Raw genomic sequence first — 16,109 nt, forward strand, 5'->3', positions numbered from 1 at the left:
ATCCAGGCTAAACCTCCCCTGGTGCAGCTTGAGACTGTCCCCACTTGTTCTGTCGGTGGTCGCCTGGGAGAAGAGACCAACCCCTGCCTGGCTACAACCTCCCTTCAGGTAGTTGTAGACAGCAATAAGGTCTCCCCTGAGCCTCCTCTTTTCCAGGCTAAGCAACCCCAGTCTCTCTCAGGATCGAGTCCCAACTGTCAGCCTAAGACTACTGTGTCCCGAAGTGCCATGTCCACATGTGTTTAACTGCTGAGCAAAATCAGCTCCCTGCCTGGCTTTAATACAATGACTGTTAGAATGGGGCCTTCACCAAAGTGCTCTGTGGCACAGATTAGTGAGGAGATGAGCACTGCTTAATTTGTGAAGCATTTGGGATGCAGGTAGTAGGTAACTGCAAAGGCTGTGGGGTATTCTGGAGTAAACTTCGTTAGATGATGGAACATGATGATAAGTAGAATTACAGGTTACTTCAGTCATAGTGAAATGAAGTGCTTGAAAGCTATTTATTAGGAGATAGCTTGTCAGTGTATACAAAAAGTCCTGTATACAAAAATGAGGAAGATGAACTCTTTGTAACTCTATAACTATTTTAGAGCCAGTTGTAAAATGAAGGCTGTAAAGTTTTTGTTTGTTGCTATCCGTATGTCATGAAAGAGCCAAATGATTTCTAAAACATACAGTCATAAACTGATTATAAAATTCCCAGGGGGAACTCTGATGGGGTATCATAACTTAACAATGGAATGGTGAGTCACTGCAAGAGGAATTCGTGTAATAATCTTTTCCGGTATTTATAGGACCAGGAGGATAAAATGTCATTTAATTTTATTTGATTAAAAACTACTAGGCAAGAGAGAAAGAGGAAGGAAAAAAAAAAACCTGAAGCATCTTTCTTTTATTTCAGGCATGAAAGATGAATGGAGTATATAAAAAACATGTTATGAAGCAGTGTAGTATAGTGATTAACTTCAAGTCAGATAAATGCTCCAAAGTGGTTGTGTTTAACTGAAGGTGTTGCTTACTTTCTTTAGGTTCTGGTTGCAAAGTATTGCTTTGGAGTGGAACAAGGCATCTGTTTGAGTTCTTGCTTGCTGGTTTAGGCATATGGATCTGTGCAGTTCAAAGGTTATCCATCCATGTAACACTTTAATATTAGTAATTTTCCTTTAAGAGAGAGAATACAGTATTTTGTAATTAGTCTGACGTCCCACTCAATAGCCAGGGCAGGATTTTTATAAGGATAGTACAAATAACAGTCAAGTGCTAAAAAGCCTCAAACTGAATGGCCCCTTTATCATAAGAGAGGTTCTCTGCTCAACAGTGAGTTTTTGATTGCAGGAATGTGAATTCTACACTTGTTTTCAGGAACTTTGAGTTCTGAGGGAATTGCTTAGGGATTTCAGTGCTCAGTTTTACCTTGGTGCTAAATCTGTATCTATGTATATTTTAGAGTGCATTCCAGGTTCCTTGAATGTGTTGTCATTTTTAGTCCAGAAGACTGGAGAGGATGCTGTGTCTGCCTGCGTTGCTAAAAATCATCCACCCAGATATGACATATATTTATGGGCAGTGAGTATTGTTTAGGAAGAGACTGGATGGGGCGTTTGGTGCCATGGTTTAGTTGATTAGATAGTGTTGGATAATAGGTTGGATTTGATCATCTCGAAGGTCTTTTCCAATGCTTTGGTTTGGTTCTGCTCCTATTCTATTTTGTTCTATTCTGAAGCAAGGAAATATTGTTTATCAAGGGTGTAGCTATATGTATAGAGTATGTCACATCAACAGTTAAAGCAGAATTGCAGTTAAGGTGGGTATTCCTTTTGCTATTCTGTGTGCTATTCTGTAATGATGGTAGAGAAGATAGGACAGGGTTGTGCTTCAGTGTCTATTTTAATAACCTAAATACATATCATTGTCCCTGCACAGTGAACCCAAAATCAATGGTACTGTGTCTTGAAAACTTCTGGTTTTGTGCTAGCTAGGTAAACCTCAGTCAGCATATATGTGCCTGTGCTGCCATCACACTTTGATCTGTGGTATAAAACTAGGAGAGTGTCATTTTTTTAATTGATAGACAATACATCAGTCTTCCTTTCAGACATGTTCTTTACCAAGCAGATGGTGCTGATTGCTTCCTCTAGTCCCACGTCTTGTATATCTTTGTATCCATGAAATTGAGCAAGTCCAAACAAAGCTGTCAAACAATTGGCTTTCCTCTAAATTCAGATTGTAAGGAAATGCCAGGAGTCCAAAGCTGCAGTTGGTTGTACCAAATGATTGTCCTTTTGTTCTGGAAGGTTTGTTGGGGAGAGGTCACAACCTCTAAATACATTACTCTGACATGATTGCAGTTCTGCACAAAACAGGAAAATGTGTCCAAAAGGACATTGTGACTATAGTCAATGCTACTTCTCCCTCCAGCATATGAGTAAGATGAGCAAAAGAAGCTTTGAATGCAGAATCTGAGGGGTGGGCATCAGGATGAAGGTGGCAGTCTCTTTTGGGTGGTGCCCAGTGATAGGACAAGGAACAAGGGGTACAAGCTAGAGCACAGGAGGTTCCACTTCAACATGAGGAGACACTTCTTTATGGTGAGCATGATGAGGCACTGGAACAGGCTGCCCAGAGAGGTTGTGGAGTCTTCTCTGGAGACTTTCAAAACATGTCTGCGTTCCTGCGCAACCTGCACTAGGTGATCCTGCTTTGGCAGGGGGATTGGACTAGATGATTTCCTGGGTCCCTTCCAACCCCTACCATTCTGTTACTCTGTGATTCTGTGGCTGTCCTAAGGTAAAGGTGTTGTCTTTTTCCCTCAACAGCGATTCCTTGATATGACGTTTGGAGCCGGAGGTCACACCACAGCTCTTCTCCAGAAGGCCAGCGCCATCACAGTTTATGCACTAGACAGGGACCCCACAGCTTATCAAATAGCTCAGCAGCTTGCAGAATCCTACCCGTAAGTTGTCTACTCCTGTCTGAAATGTGATTGAGATAAAGTTGATGCTGTGCTATTATATACACACTCTGGTATCTTTTGATAGCTTTAATATGCAGTTTTTAATGGCTTATTGGCTTTAATGGCTTATTTTAGAACAGCTTTATGTGCTGTGTATGTACCCTGTTGAATAGGAGATCAAATTCAATTTATTTCTGAAGGTTTGCATGCAAGTTCCCCTGAGGTTTTTGGACTTAAATGCATATTCTGTCCTCTGTTAATTTGGGGTATACATCAAGTAGCCAATCTTGTATTTAAATTTGTCTTTAAGGACTCACGTGCTCTACTTGCTTTGAGATGGTTCTGGTGGCAGAGTAGTACAAAAGTATACACTTTGTGGTAAATATTTCACAAAAAAAAGATAGAATAATACACCTTTAAATAAGGAGTTAATTTAAATATGGCTTATGAATAACTGTACTTAAAAATAATTGTGATTCAGTATTGGGTTTGCTAAATGTTTTGCCACTAGCTTCAGAAACTATTAAACAGTTTAGTAGTCTACTGTTTCTGTGTAAAGCTCATGCTTCAATTTTCTTTGAGCAAATTCAGCACTCAATGAACAATTGTTAAGTGCACATTTTAGAGCTTTTTTCACTTATACTAAGTTCTTATTCCTTTGTTCAAGAAATATCCCAGTCAGAGCATTGGCCTTCTGCTTTGGGGGTTGTTTTTTCAGGTCTTCTCTTTAACATTGCTGTATTAGGAGAGGTTGCTTGACTTGTTGAAGTGTTGAAGTTCATTTGGAGCAGACAAAACAAGGGGGTGAAAAAGGCTATCTTGCAACCTGGACCATTAAAATTTGATTCCCCCTACATCTGAAGCTGTGACTCCAATAGGAAATTGAATCTGAACAGGAACAAATGAATTTTCTGTTGTCATTTTGTTTCTACTTAGAATATTGTACCTGTTAATTGGGGGTGTTGTTAAATTCCAGAATGTCAACTGCATGACAAATCAGGAGTCTTGCAGTAGCATTTGCAGTAGTCCAGCCTAACCATAATAACCTCCAGTTCTAAATATTTGGTGTTAATTACCAGTGCTTATTTTGGTTAGGTAATGTTCATACTGGTAATAAAATCATATAGTTCCAACCATTACTCATTATGAGGCTTCATTTCTAAAGCATCCTGTATCTTAAGTCACTGAGTTACAAGATTATTAAACCTCAAGCTGCAGAAATATGCCCAAAGATATGGTTGGAAGAGACAAGCATGGCTAAATTAGGGGATTTTTCTATATACAGAACTAATAAATGAAGCTCCTCTTGTACTTAGCCAGAAGACAGCTGGTGTAATAAGTCACTGAATGAGAACACTGAGGAAAAATACATTTGAGGTTTGTATTTTAAATGTCTCTTTGCTGCTTGGTAGTGATTTTGTCAGAATTAAAATCCAAGGAGGCTAGAGTTCCAACTGCAATTCTTGCATTCATTTAGCCTCTGTGTTTATTATTTTTAAAATTTAAAGTATGTAGTGCTGCTTTAATAAGGAGAAAATGGGTCAGGCCCTGTTAGATATTCAGTGTGTGGGTGGGAATCCTTTGACGTGCTTTCTGGGGAAGCCTCTAACTTGGGAATTGCTGCTGAAAATCCAGGAGAACAAGATAAAATTCAATCAGTAGCAATATAACAAGTAAACCCTTTCACACCCACTGAAAGGGAGAGGTTAGAGAGGTGGCTGGAATACGGCAATCAACCAGCATCATTGCAGGCTTCTAAGCATGAGAAACCTATGCAGAAGGGCCAATATGTTCATTATCATTCTCTGAGCAGAGTAAGGAATTGTGCTCCAGAAGTTGGAATGTGCTGCCCATGGAGGTGGTGCAGTCACCATCCCTGGAGGTGTTCAAGATGGGATTGGATGTGGCACTTGGTGCCATGATTTAGTAGTCATGAGGTCTTGGGTGACAGATTGGACTTGATGATCCTTGAGGTCTCTTCCAACCTTACTGATTCTATGATTCTAAATAAGGAGGGAACTGCCAGCTGAGTGTTCTACCTTCTGGGGAATACAGGATTTATTTTGTGAGGTTCTAGGGAAAACAGAACATCTTTTTTTCTGTTCTGTTGACATTTACAGGATATTTGAAAAACAGAACTATATTAATAATCTTATCAGCCATGGAAAATAACATAGGGCACAATCCAGAGAATACCTTAGATCTATTCATTCTGTATGTCTGTTCATATGAGCAGAATGCATTCAGCCCAAACAGAGCATATTTCAGATGGGAGTAGTCATGGGTGTATGAACACCTTCTGAGCATCCTCAGCTGTAGGATGACTTAAGGTCAGGTAGGCAAAGAGTGCCTCTGTAGAAAAGGAGATGAAAGAGAAGTGATGCACAAATCCCAGTGTTTTTTAAAACAATATGTAGCTCAGTATTAGCAAGATGTTGCTAGGGGAAAGGCATGAAGGTGGTAATGTAAGAAGATGAAAAATCTGAGTATACTGATTGAAAAGCCCACCAGTCTTCAGGTGTCAGCCTGAAGCTTGAGAAGATTGCATGAGTTGGATGCAGCAGGAAGTGATTCTGCTTCTGTGACTTACTCCTGCTTCCCTTGGTTCCTTTTCATACCCTTGAGGTATTGTGAAGTCAGGACAGTTAGTATGGTTATCTACACATGAATTTGCATCATCTTAGACATCTTTAGACAATGGAATTCTAGGCCAAGCAGCTTAATTACATTCCATCCTGAGAAAATACAGCTGATAGATCACAGATAGTTATCAAGAAAGGAAGAAATATTCTGCTGAATGTCAGTTTTCTTCCATTACAGTTTTTCATCAGTGTTTCTAGGAATACTATAAAATCCTAACTGTTCTTCCAGAGGGAAGAGGGAGGGACCTTCTGTCTTTTCTAAACCAAAGAATTCTCCATGGTTAAGGACATGGAGCTGAATGTAGGTGATTTGAATATCTTTTCAGTACGACTGACCAGACTGTCAGTTTATTTTTAAGGACATTGCCTGTGCATCCTAGCTCCACTTCATGAGGAATGCAATGCCAAGTGTTGCTTTAACCAGCAGTCATTTCAGACATGCCCATTATATTGTTTTGGGGTTTTTGAATTCCTTTATCAGTGTGGTATAAAAGCGCTCAGAACATCTTTAAAGTTTAATGTTACAGCTCTTACACACAGAGTGTTTCTGAGGACAGTTCTGTGAAGGTTAATCTGGGTTGTAGGGTTGTTTTTTTTTAAAAGGAGCAGATGTCTTTAGTTTTTAAAGTAAATAATTATGATGCTGAAATGATCTTTGAATTGACATCATCCATAAAGGAGATACTAGCTTTTCCTTTGGGTTTGATGAGGGAGTTTCTCCTAGGTGTTTAGGAGACTTTGGACACTTTTACATTACTTTCATCACCGTTCAATTACTAAAATGCATGTAAAACATTTTCTGTTTGTTGAACTTAAAATCTAATTAGAAGTGTTTAAGAAAAATAAATGCCAAAAGAATTTAGAAAGGCCTTGTACAAACATTTAAAGCAATTTTTTTTTTCTGGTAGCTGAACAATTGAGTTCTGGCTATATTTTCGTTATAATAACAAACCAGTTTGGTGTTTATAAAAATAATGAGCATTTTTGAAAGGAAAGTGAGAAAGTACTCTTTTCAGTATATTTATTTTTTTCCATGACAGCAAAACTCAAGATTTTGCCTTTTTTTGTTTTCCCAATGAGAGGGAGAAAGGGAAGAGAACCTGAAGTTTTTTACACCTAGCAGCTAGTTGTCTGTAGATCTTTTTGTCTTGTTGAGAAGCTGGTATCCTCATATCTGTCAGCAACAGAGGATATTAGCCTGCTGTTTGTCAAAAGCTGTGTGATTAGCTTATTTTTGTTCACATTTGCAATAGGAGTCATTGAGGCATTCTGCACAAGAGGACAAAAATTGCATAGAAGTATTCCTCCTTGTATCACACAATAAAGGGAAAAGTCTCTTACCTCAGTATACAGCTTATAATTTTTGACAGTAGAAGATTCCAGCACTTTCGTGTGAAGGTGGAGATGATATAAATGTATGGACAAAAGGTGCTTGTCACTTACCGAGAGAAGGTCAGCACTTGTTGGTATTAACGCCAGACTTGTCCTTTCCTAAGTAAGTAAAACAAAAGATGATAGGTTCCAGATCCTAACTTTATTTCTTCCAATTTTATAAAAAGGCAAGAAGGTTACTAAATGAAAACACTTGTCAGAACACCCTAAGTATAAAATACATAAGAATGTATAGAGAAGTTATTTGGGATTCAGATGATTTTTCTGATCAGCTCATTGTACTTCAGATACTATTATTCCTATCTTAGACACATTAGGACTATGCACATAAGTGACAGGCTATAAAAATGAATTACTCTGACTACATAATTTTATTTTTTTCTTGTCATAATAATAAACATCATTTGCATTTTAATTTGTTTTTGGCCTTTGTGACTCAGCTGTTCCAAGTGTTGTGCAGAATATTCAAAGGACTGAAAGTGAAGCCAGACAGTTAATTGCTGGCTTTGTATTTGGATGCCTGAAAAAATCCAGCAACTTAACTTGATCAAGCAGCAGAACTTTGGGTAGAGAGAATTCAGAGAATTTCTGTGGGGAAAGTATGTAACTTGGAATGGAAATTACCTGTGGCATTGTCACCACTGAACGGTATTTGAGTAGAAGTGATCTTAACACTTGACACACACAGATTGATAAGAAATAATATAAATATCATGTCTTGACAGCAGATGTAGTATTGGTGATGTTAACTAGACAGTCTTACAGTGATTATGAGAATCATAGGATGGTCTGGGTTGGAAGTAACCTCAGGATGTCATCCAGTCCAATTCCCCTCTGCAGTCCGCAGGGACATCCTCAACTAGATCAGGTTGCCCAGAGCCCTGTTGAGCCTCACTTTGAATATCTCCAGGAATGGGGCCCCAGCCATGGGCACCTGTTCTGGGGTTCCACTGCCCTTGTAGTAAAGAACCTGTTCCTGAAATTCAATCTAAATCTGTTCTTCTCTAGTTTGAAGCCATGGCTTCTCATCCTATTACTACAGGCCTTTGTAAACAGTCTCTCTTCCATCCTTCTTGTAGGCCCTTTTACAGGTGCTTGCAGGCTGCTATTAGGTCTCCCTGGAGCCTCCTCTTTTCCAGGCTGAACAGCCCCAGCTCCCTCAGCCTGTCTTGTCAGCAGAGGTGCTCCAAACCCCTGATTATTTTCGTGTCCCTCCACTGGACCTGGTGAAAGCCTGCTGAAATGGAACTTTTTAAATACAGGTCAAGAAAACAGAACCCAATTCTTTCTACTAATGATACGCAGATTGGCCATTCATCTTCTAAGTGATCTGTGCCACCTGCCTGTCTGGGAAGGGAAAGAGCCATTGTGTCTGAATCCAGGGGAGCACTGTTAATTATTATTTCTTTTTTTTATTCCACTGATTTCATGGGGACCTGAAAACTGCACCTTTGCCCCTGTTGCTGTAAAAAGCAGATCCTTTGTTTTTCCCTGCTGCAGTGCTGCATCCAGTCACAACCTGTTACGGGTTTAACACACCTGAAGTGCTTTAGTCAAACTCTCTGAATCTTTTAAGCTCGAATGACAATTTCAGTAGAGCTTTATATGAAAAAATGTGCACCCTTTAACTATAACCAGAATGTTCTCAGTGTTTTGGCTTTCTGACGTCTTTCTGTCCCATAATCAACTTTAAGAGGTACTGCAGGTGGCTTGAAGGTAGAGTGAGTTAACGATTAATAAGGGTTTCCGCAGCTTTTTGCGTCACTTTTTATTTCCAAATCATTTGCTAACAAGTCACCTAAGGGCTAAAAATCGACCAGGACAATAAACAGCAGGAGCCTGTGGTGAAATTGATGCTGATGAACACAGAAAATAAATTACAGAAGTCAAAATAAGTATTATTTTATTGGTTGCACTTGATACCATAACAAATTGTTTTATTCTAACGAATACAAAGAACCAATTCAGCTAATGATTTTCCTGTTGTAATTTTATGTAGATCCTAAACTTCCCTCTTTATATTTAATGCACTGATTATACAGCTTATCAAATGTTGCTGCATGTTTGTTTTTTGTTCCTCCAGAACATCCACTCAAGAGGATATTAGTCCTAGTTTTTGGAGAAGAGTGGTGAGACTCTGGTACAGGTTGCCCAGGGAGGTTGTGGATGCCGCCTCCTCCCTGGAGGTGTTCAAGGCCAGATTGGATGAGGTCTTAAGCAGCAGAGTCTAGTTGAGAGGTGTCGCTGCCATGGTGGGGAGGCTGGAGTAGAAGTCATTATAGCAGGAAGGTATGAAGGCGCCAGTCTCTTTTGGGTGGTGCCCATGATGAGGAATAACAGGTACAAGACAGAAGACAGGACGTTCCACCTCAACATGATGAGACCCTTCTTTATGGTGAGGGTGAAGGAGCACACTGGAGCAGGCTTCCCAGAGAGGTTGTGGAGTCTTTCTTTGGAGACTTTCAAAACCTGCCTGGATGTGTTTCTGTGTGGCCTGTTTAAAATGCAATTGTTAGTCAATAGTGGCAGAAATAAAACAACATTAGAAAGTCATGTGTGCTGAATATGCAAAGTAAAACAGTCACCTCTACTGAGAGGATTAAAGTCTTTATATCCCTATCTTTATAAAGAAATTTACTGTTCATACTCAATTGTCCTTTGATAGGGCAATTGTTGCTTGTTGCTTTTTTGGTGTTTGTGGGGGGGTTGGTTTGTTTGTTTGTTTATAGCATTTTCTAGTACTTACTGAAGGGAAAAACCTACTGGAAATTTAGGGCTGCTCTGCAGGTGAAAATATCCCATGCTTACAATATGTACTAGGATATAATTTACTATTTAAAAGGAACTTGTAGGCAATTTTTGCTTTCAGTACCCTTCTTCCACTCAGGATCAATACTGAAAATGGAGCAGACAACTCAGCAATGAGAACGTAGTAAGCTATTTTTTGCCACATCTTAGGCACTCATGACAATCAATATGTAAGAATTTTTGGGGGCTCTGACTTTTTTCTTTTCAGTTCAGATTGGTGCTAACTGTCCTAATGCCTTTGTGAAAGGCACAAGAGTTAAATGCTAATGTTGGTATCATTTTGAGTTGTTATTTTATTCTTACCTGAATCTGTGTTTAAATGATCACATCTGGCGAGTCTGAAACTGAGCTTCTGAAACTTCGTAACAAAAGATGGGTACGTTCTGCAGGGGCCACGGACAAACTGGATTTGTTTTGGCTTCATGTTTTCTTGCAGCAGCATCCTGAGCGTTTTTCTTTAACTGTGAAGGAAAGGATTTTGTGTCTGTTTGCAGACATGGAGAGCATGGTACGAATATTTAAATTACTTAGCTCACATTCTGATCTCTGATGTGGAAATAATGCCTCTTCTCCCAGGAATACTTAAAGAGATGCTCAAGACAGGAATGATTTGAGATGAACAAGACTTGCTATTCAAGTGAAAGAGATTTATTAGTCACTACATGAATAGTTGACAGGCTCTGCCCAAGCTGACTGCTGAAGCGAAGAGGACCATCTTGGAGGAATTTCTTCTAAAATGGAACAGCTTTATTACTCCATTAGGGTGGCACCATGGACCCTGACCTCTGTGAGGAGTAATGGCAGGAAAAGTCTTTTTTACTTCTAGTCAGAGTATGCTACCACTCCCACCTTCAGTATAAGCACTTTGTAAGCTATATTTGAACCATCTACAGAATTACGAGACAGCAGTTTTCAGCAGTTCATAACCTGACTAAAGGAAGATGACTCCCATGTGGCAGTCTTTGAAAAGCACATCTCTAGAGACAGATCTCTGGACAAGGCTTGGGGTACCTGTGGTCTCCTCCATAGCAATACTCAGGATAGTATATGTTTTGTACCCAAGTGACAGAGTAGAGAACTGAACTGCTTTTACCTCCCAAGTCCTCATCACAGCTGTGTCTCATGCAGTTGTCACACCAAGTTCCACTCTAGAACGGTGAGATGCTGCCTGTGCTCAATTAAGTGACCATAAAATTTTGGCAGAACAGCATATTTTCTTTTAACTTCATTTTTGGGCATGATGGAGCCTTTGCTTTGTAAGCCGCTTAGCGTTTCAGTTATCCTGAAATGGAAAATGTTGTCATTTACAGTTATATTTTGGTGAGATTGTACATTTACAATGAAAAGGATAAGTAATGCTTAATGCTAGCATTTGATCAGGATGGTTTGGTCTTATCCATGGGACCCTAGATAAGTTTGGGGAACCTGCTCTCAAATCAGTCTTACATGGCTAGTCAGAATTGTCAGGGTTGGAAGGGACCTCAAGGATCATCTCGTTCCACCCCCCCTGCCATGGGCAAGGACACTTTCTACTAGATCAGGTTGCTCAGAGCCACATCCAGCCTGGCCTTAAAAACTTCCAGGGATGGGGCTTCCACCACATCTATGGGCAACCTGTTCCAGTGTTTCAGTACCCTCATGGGGAAGAACTTCTTCCTAATGTCTAATCTAAATCTCTCCTCCTCTAGCTTGGATCAATTTTGCCTAGTCCTATCACTACCCAACATACTAAAAAAGTCCCCCACCAGCTTTCTTGTAGCCCTCTTCAGATACTGGAAGGCCACAATAAGGTCTGCTCGGAGCCTTCTCTTCTGCAACTGTGTTAGCCAGTCCTCACAAGGAGAGGTGAGCATCCTCATTGCCCTTCTCTGGACATGTTCCAGCACGTCCAGATCTTTCTTGTAATAGTCATGTGTGTTACCTTAAGAACATTGTCCATTCCTTTCCCTCTGGATGCAGCCATAGTTTGCACACCTAAACCTCTTTGCATGTAGGCATAGCTGGAACGATTCCGATGTTGAGCTCCACACAGGCTCCAAGGTTCTGTGCACCATCTGGGTGGCTGCATTAAGGATCCTGTAAACAGACAGATTGTGCATCTTAGACAAAATTCTGTGTAAAGAGAGTTGTTTGTTAACAACTCTATAGAGTGAATGGAGATGAAAGGGAAAGCCACTTGCTACTTTGTGTGTCTATTAGAAAGGGAATCCAAGATTTATCTCTGCAGATTTTTACAACTTGAATTTTACTCGATGTCTTCTGGGTAAAGGTACTATAAATGTTTAAAAAAACTGTCACTTTCACTCAAATTTGCTTACTCTGGGTTTAGCCATATGTTTTGAAAACCAAAAGAGAAATAGTAGCCACCTTGTTTTGCCTTCTCAAAGCTAACGAAGAGGATATTATGAGGGACTATTTTTATGCTATCTATCACCTTTGTTAACATTTTATTAGACATAAGTCATGTAGTTGCATAGTGACAATATGGTTCACCGTGTGTTCTATTTTTGTAACTTTATTTAAAACTGACATGTAACTTGCTGTACCCGAAACCCCAAGTGAGCCAGTTATTGGAGTGTAACAAAGTTTTGACGTCAGAAGTGCTATTTATTCCACTGGCAGCCATTAGCAATGCATTACCCTTTGGCACTCGTGTTTTCAGAAACATGGTTAAATTTTTATGACTGGTTCTGGCCAATTAGGATCCTTTCTCAAGATAGAAATAAGGGAAGAGATCTTTTTACAACTTACTAAATGTAGCTTTCCAAAAAACACCAGCCTAAAAATATGAATTACTGCACCCAGCGTTTGCAGAACGTACTATTGAGCCACACTTGAGATTGAGTGCTTGCTGTACATGTGTATGGGAGGCAGGGGTTAAGCTGGGCTGCCTTGTGAAATGCATGAGCCCTTAGATTAGAATTTAATGTAATTACAGCTGAGTCATGCTTCTAGGTCAGTCTGGTAGCTTCCGTAGGATGTGAAAGGGCCTTGAGACTTAGAATTAGGGAGATACAGGGGATGTGGAGGAAAATTGGGTGGAGGGGGTGGGCTTGGCAAAACCAAACATCTTGTTGACAGGTTTCAGTAGAGGTTTCTGTTGCTGGCTTCTTCCCCCAAAACTGAAACCTCAGCAATACCAACCTGCTGAGCGTTTGCATGCTGCATGCACTGCATACAGAATGCGATGGAACAGCTGCCTCAGAGGTTGCTATAGAATCTGATTCCTGGTGGCTGGTTTAGGATGGCTGGCTGTGTTTTGGCAATAAGAAATGTCACTGTCTACAAACAGAACCTACAAACAGAACCTACAAACAGATACAATTTCCTTTTGTGTCATTGTTGAGATTCTTCTCCTGGGGGCTTGGTAATGTGCACTGTGAATTCAGGTGTGAAGCTGGAGTCACCTGTCTGCAGAAGCTCCAAGACACCTGTTTGTACATGTTGTTTTACTAGCATGCTGCGGATTTGTTTTGGAGGGAAAGATTTTCTGTATAAGATTTTTTCCATTCCTGGCAATATTATCAGCTTTTGTCATTGGTTGTTTCTGCAAAATTGCTTCTCTTGAAGTCTCCAACCTTTCTTATGATAGGCCAAGTTTTCTCTATTGTACAAATGGCCATGGTTGCAATCTGAAGTTCCTTAACTTTGGCAGCCACATCCTAAATTTCCCAGTGAATAGAAGCATCAGGCATTTGCATTGTGTAACACAGTTATAGTATGTTTTTCAGGTAATTCCAGGGAACACCCATCTCTTGAGCAGGTCCACACATTAATTTCAGATGGGTTTTTTTTGTTTCATATTCACCATTTCATAGGAAGCTGGATTAAACTGGATATGCAAGAAACACAAGTAATTATTTCTTTGAAGTCCAGTTGGTGAGGCAGTGGAAATGGAAAGCTTGTAGTCAAGAACTGAGTCATATCTACAACTCAGCATTTCAACTCAAGCTACAGTTTGAGAAATCTGATGTAAGTGTAATTAGCTTCAGAGGTCCATCTTCATTTGTGCAAAATGGTGACATGTCCGTGATTTCATGGGATGGGGTTTGTTTGTAATGAACGTGAACCGTTTCTATTTGTAGTGGAGAAGAAGCTTGGCTCTTAACTGGGTAAATAGTTGATTATGTTAGTAACTGAGAAATAATAGCAAGAAATAAATATGTCTTAAGAGAAGAAGTCTTTCCTCCAGAAAATACAAAGAGCTTTTGAAGCCCTGTTTTCCATGACGGACATCTATTCATTTTTTCAGAGAGCATGGAAATTATCATGTCTTGAAAATACCTATAGGGTTGCATTGATTCTTTGTGGGGAAGACTATGGAAGAGAGCAGGAAATTCAGGAACATGAGGACAATTGGAAAAATACAGCAATTGAGGGATAAAAAGCAGTCTAGAACTGCATGTGAGTTTTGCTGAGAAAAATGGAGCATCAGAAAAATACCTAAAGGCAGAGTGATTTGAATAATTCCTGATTGAAGGGAATAGGATATATTTAAGAGCAATAATATGAGTCAGAGGTGAAATGAATGGAAAAGATGTAAATCTGGAATGTGACAGGCAAAATGGCAATCAGAAGTATTGGCTGACTATTCAACACCAGTAGTTAAAATATATGAGGAAGTCAGGGATTGCCAAGAAGCTTTAGAGGAGTCCTCAGGGTATTTCTTCATGATATCCAATTCAAGGTGGAAGTATTGAGTGAAAAATTTTGCCCTTTTTTTTGAGAGGGGAAAAACCTCAAACTGCTACATGGCTGTGCATTTCTGTCTTCCTTCATTTTTTTACTCTACAGCAGGAGTTTGTATGTCATCTCTTACAGTTGCCATGGAAAGTACTGTGGCTTTACACCTCTCTGTCCACTTCAGCATGAAATCGATCGGTGAAAACACTTTGAATTGTGCTTGCTCTTCTGAGCAGTCTGGAGACTCCTGGAAATTTCCCACTCTTGGGAATTTGGGAATTTTTGGGGGTAACATCTGTGTTCAGGCTTTGAGCTAAATTTTTCAGTTGTTCATTTGAGATAGGAAATAGTTGTCTGTGTCTGATTACACAGGAATGAGTGTAACATCTCCTGTCGTATTTGGCCAGCCAAGATTTTCTGAAAAGAATCCTATGCACCTAGTTGTGGGTGCAGGAGAGGAAAACAGGGATGATTTAAGTCCTGTGGGTAATGACTTTTGGTTCTTAGGAAGCAGTATAACACACCAAAAAAAAAAAAAAACAGGCAGCAATGTAGGTACTTTGTTAGACTCTTTTAAAAACAAAACCGAATAATAATCATTTGCCTGCTTCCTGTAATACTTCTGAGGAGGTTTCTGCATGTATTTCATATAAACTGCAGTTTACTAGAGGGGACAATCAATATTTTTTGTTTCTGCATAGAGAGGGTGGATATGGCCTGAGCTGTGGTTTTGGGAAGGTTCCCTTCTGAAGTGTCGCCCACTGTCTCCTAACAGAGGCCCATTTGAGTCCAGTTCTGGGCCCCTCAGTTCAAGAAAGACCTCAGGAAACTGCTTGAAAGAGTCCGTTGCAGAGACACAGAGATGATGAAGTGGAGCATCTCCCTTATGAGGAAAGGCTGAGGGAGCTGGGGCTCTTTAGCTTGGAGAAGAGCAGACAGAGGGATGACCTCATTTGTGTTTATAAAGATGTGAAGGTCTGAGTTGGGAGGATGGAGCCAGGCTCTGCTCAGTGATGTCCAGTGATAGGACAAGGGGCAGAGGGTGCAAGCTGGAGCAGAGGAGGTTCCATGTGAAGGTAAGGAAAACTTTTTCCTGGTGAAAGTGACAGAGCTTTGGAACAGGCTGCTCAGAGAGGTTGTGGAGTCTCCTTGTCTGGGGACATGAAAACCTGCCTAGGTGCACTTCTGTGTGACCTCTTCTAGGTGATTCTGCTCCGGCAGGGGAACTGGACTTGACCTTTCAAGGTCCCTCCCACTCTGTGCTTGAGGATACTTTGGCATTCATGATGCTGAAGGAAGGAGAGTCAAAGATGCAGTCTAAAGCAGAGAGTTTTCTGTATCTCCACTATCTGGTTTATCAAAGCAGAACACCACCTTGCTAATAAATAGACTGAGAAGACTTGGCACTATGATCTCTGCCTTTCTGATGGGAGGCTGTTGACTGCAAGGAGAGGAGATAAGGGCATGCAGGGAGAATTTCTGCCTATATTTCTAGCACAAGGAAGCAAATCTGGTAAAAGAAAGAACCCCCTGATGCAGTCTTAGAACTATCAGGAAAAAAAGACAAAAGAGAATGGAATGATAGATGCGAAAATTGAGTCAGTCTCTTTTTCTGAGAGTTGATGCTA

General features: G+C 40.2%; 1 protein-coding gene across 1 annotated transcript in view; it reads left to right on the plus strand.

The window, feature by feature from the left end:
* Nucleotides 1-16,109, plus strand: part of METTL15 (methyltransferase 15, mitochondrial 12S rRNA N4-cytidine) — a 78,823-nt gene that overhangs the window by 39,449 nt on the left and 23,265 nt on the right. The window contains exon 4 of the mRNA XM_068148546.1: nt 2,820-2,956. Coding sequence (XP_068004647.1) covers nt 2,820-2,956 — 137 coding nt within the window. The remainder of the gene's footprint in view (nt 1-2,819; nt 2,957-16,109) is intronic.

This window comes from Melanerpes formicivorus, unplaced genomic scaffold, assembly GCF_026170545.1.
Source record: "Melanerpes formicivorus ecotype bairdi unplaced genomic scaffold, bMelFor1.0.p_v2 SCAF_16, whole genome shotgun sequence".
Lineage (NCBI taxonomy): Eukaryota > Metazoa > Chordata > Aves > Piciformes > Picidae > Melanerpes > Melanerpes formicivorus.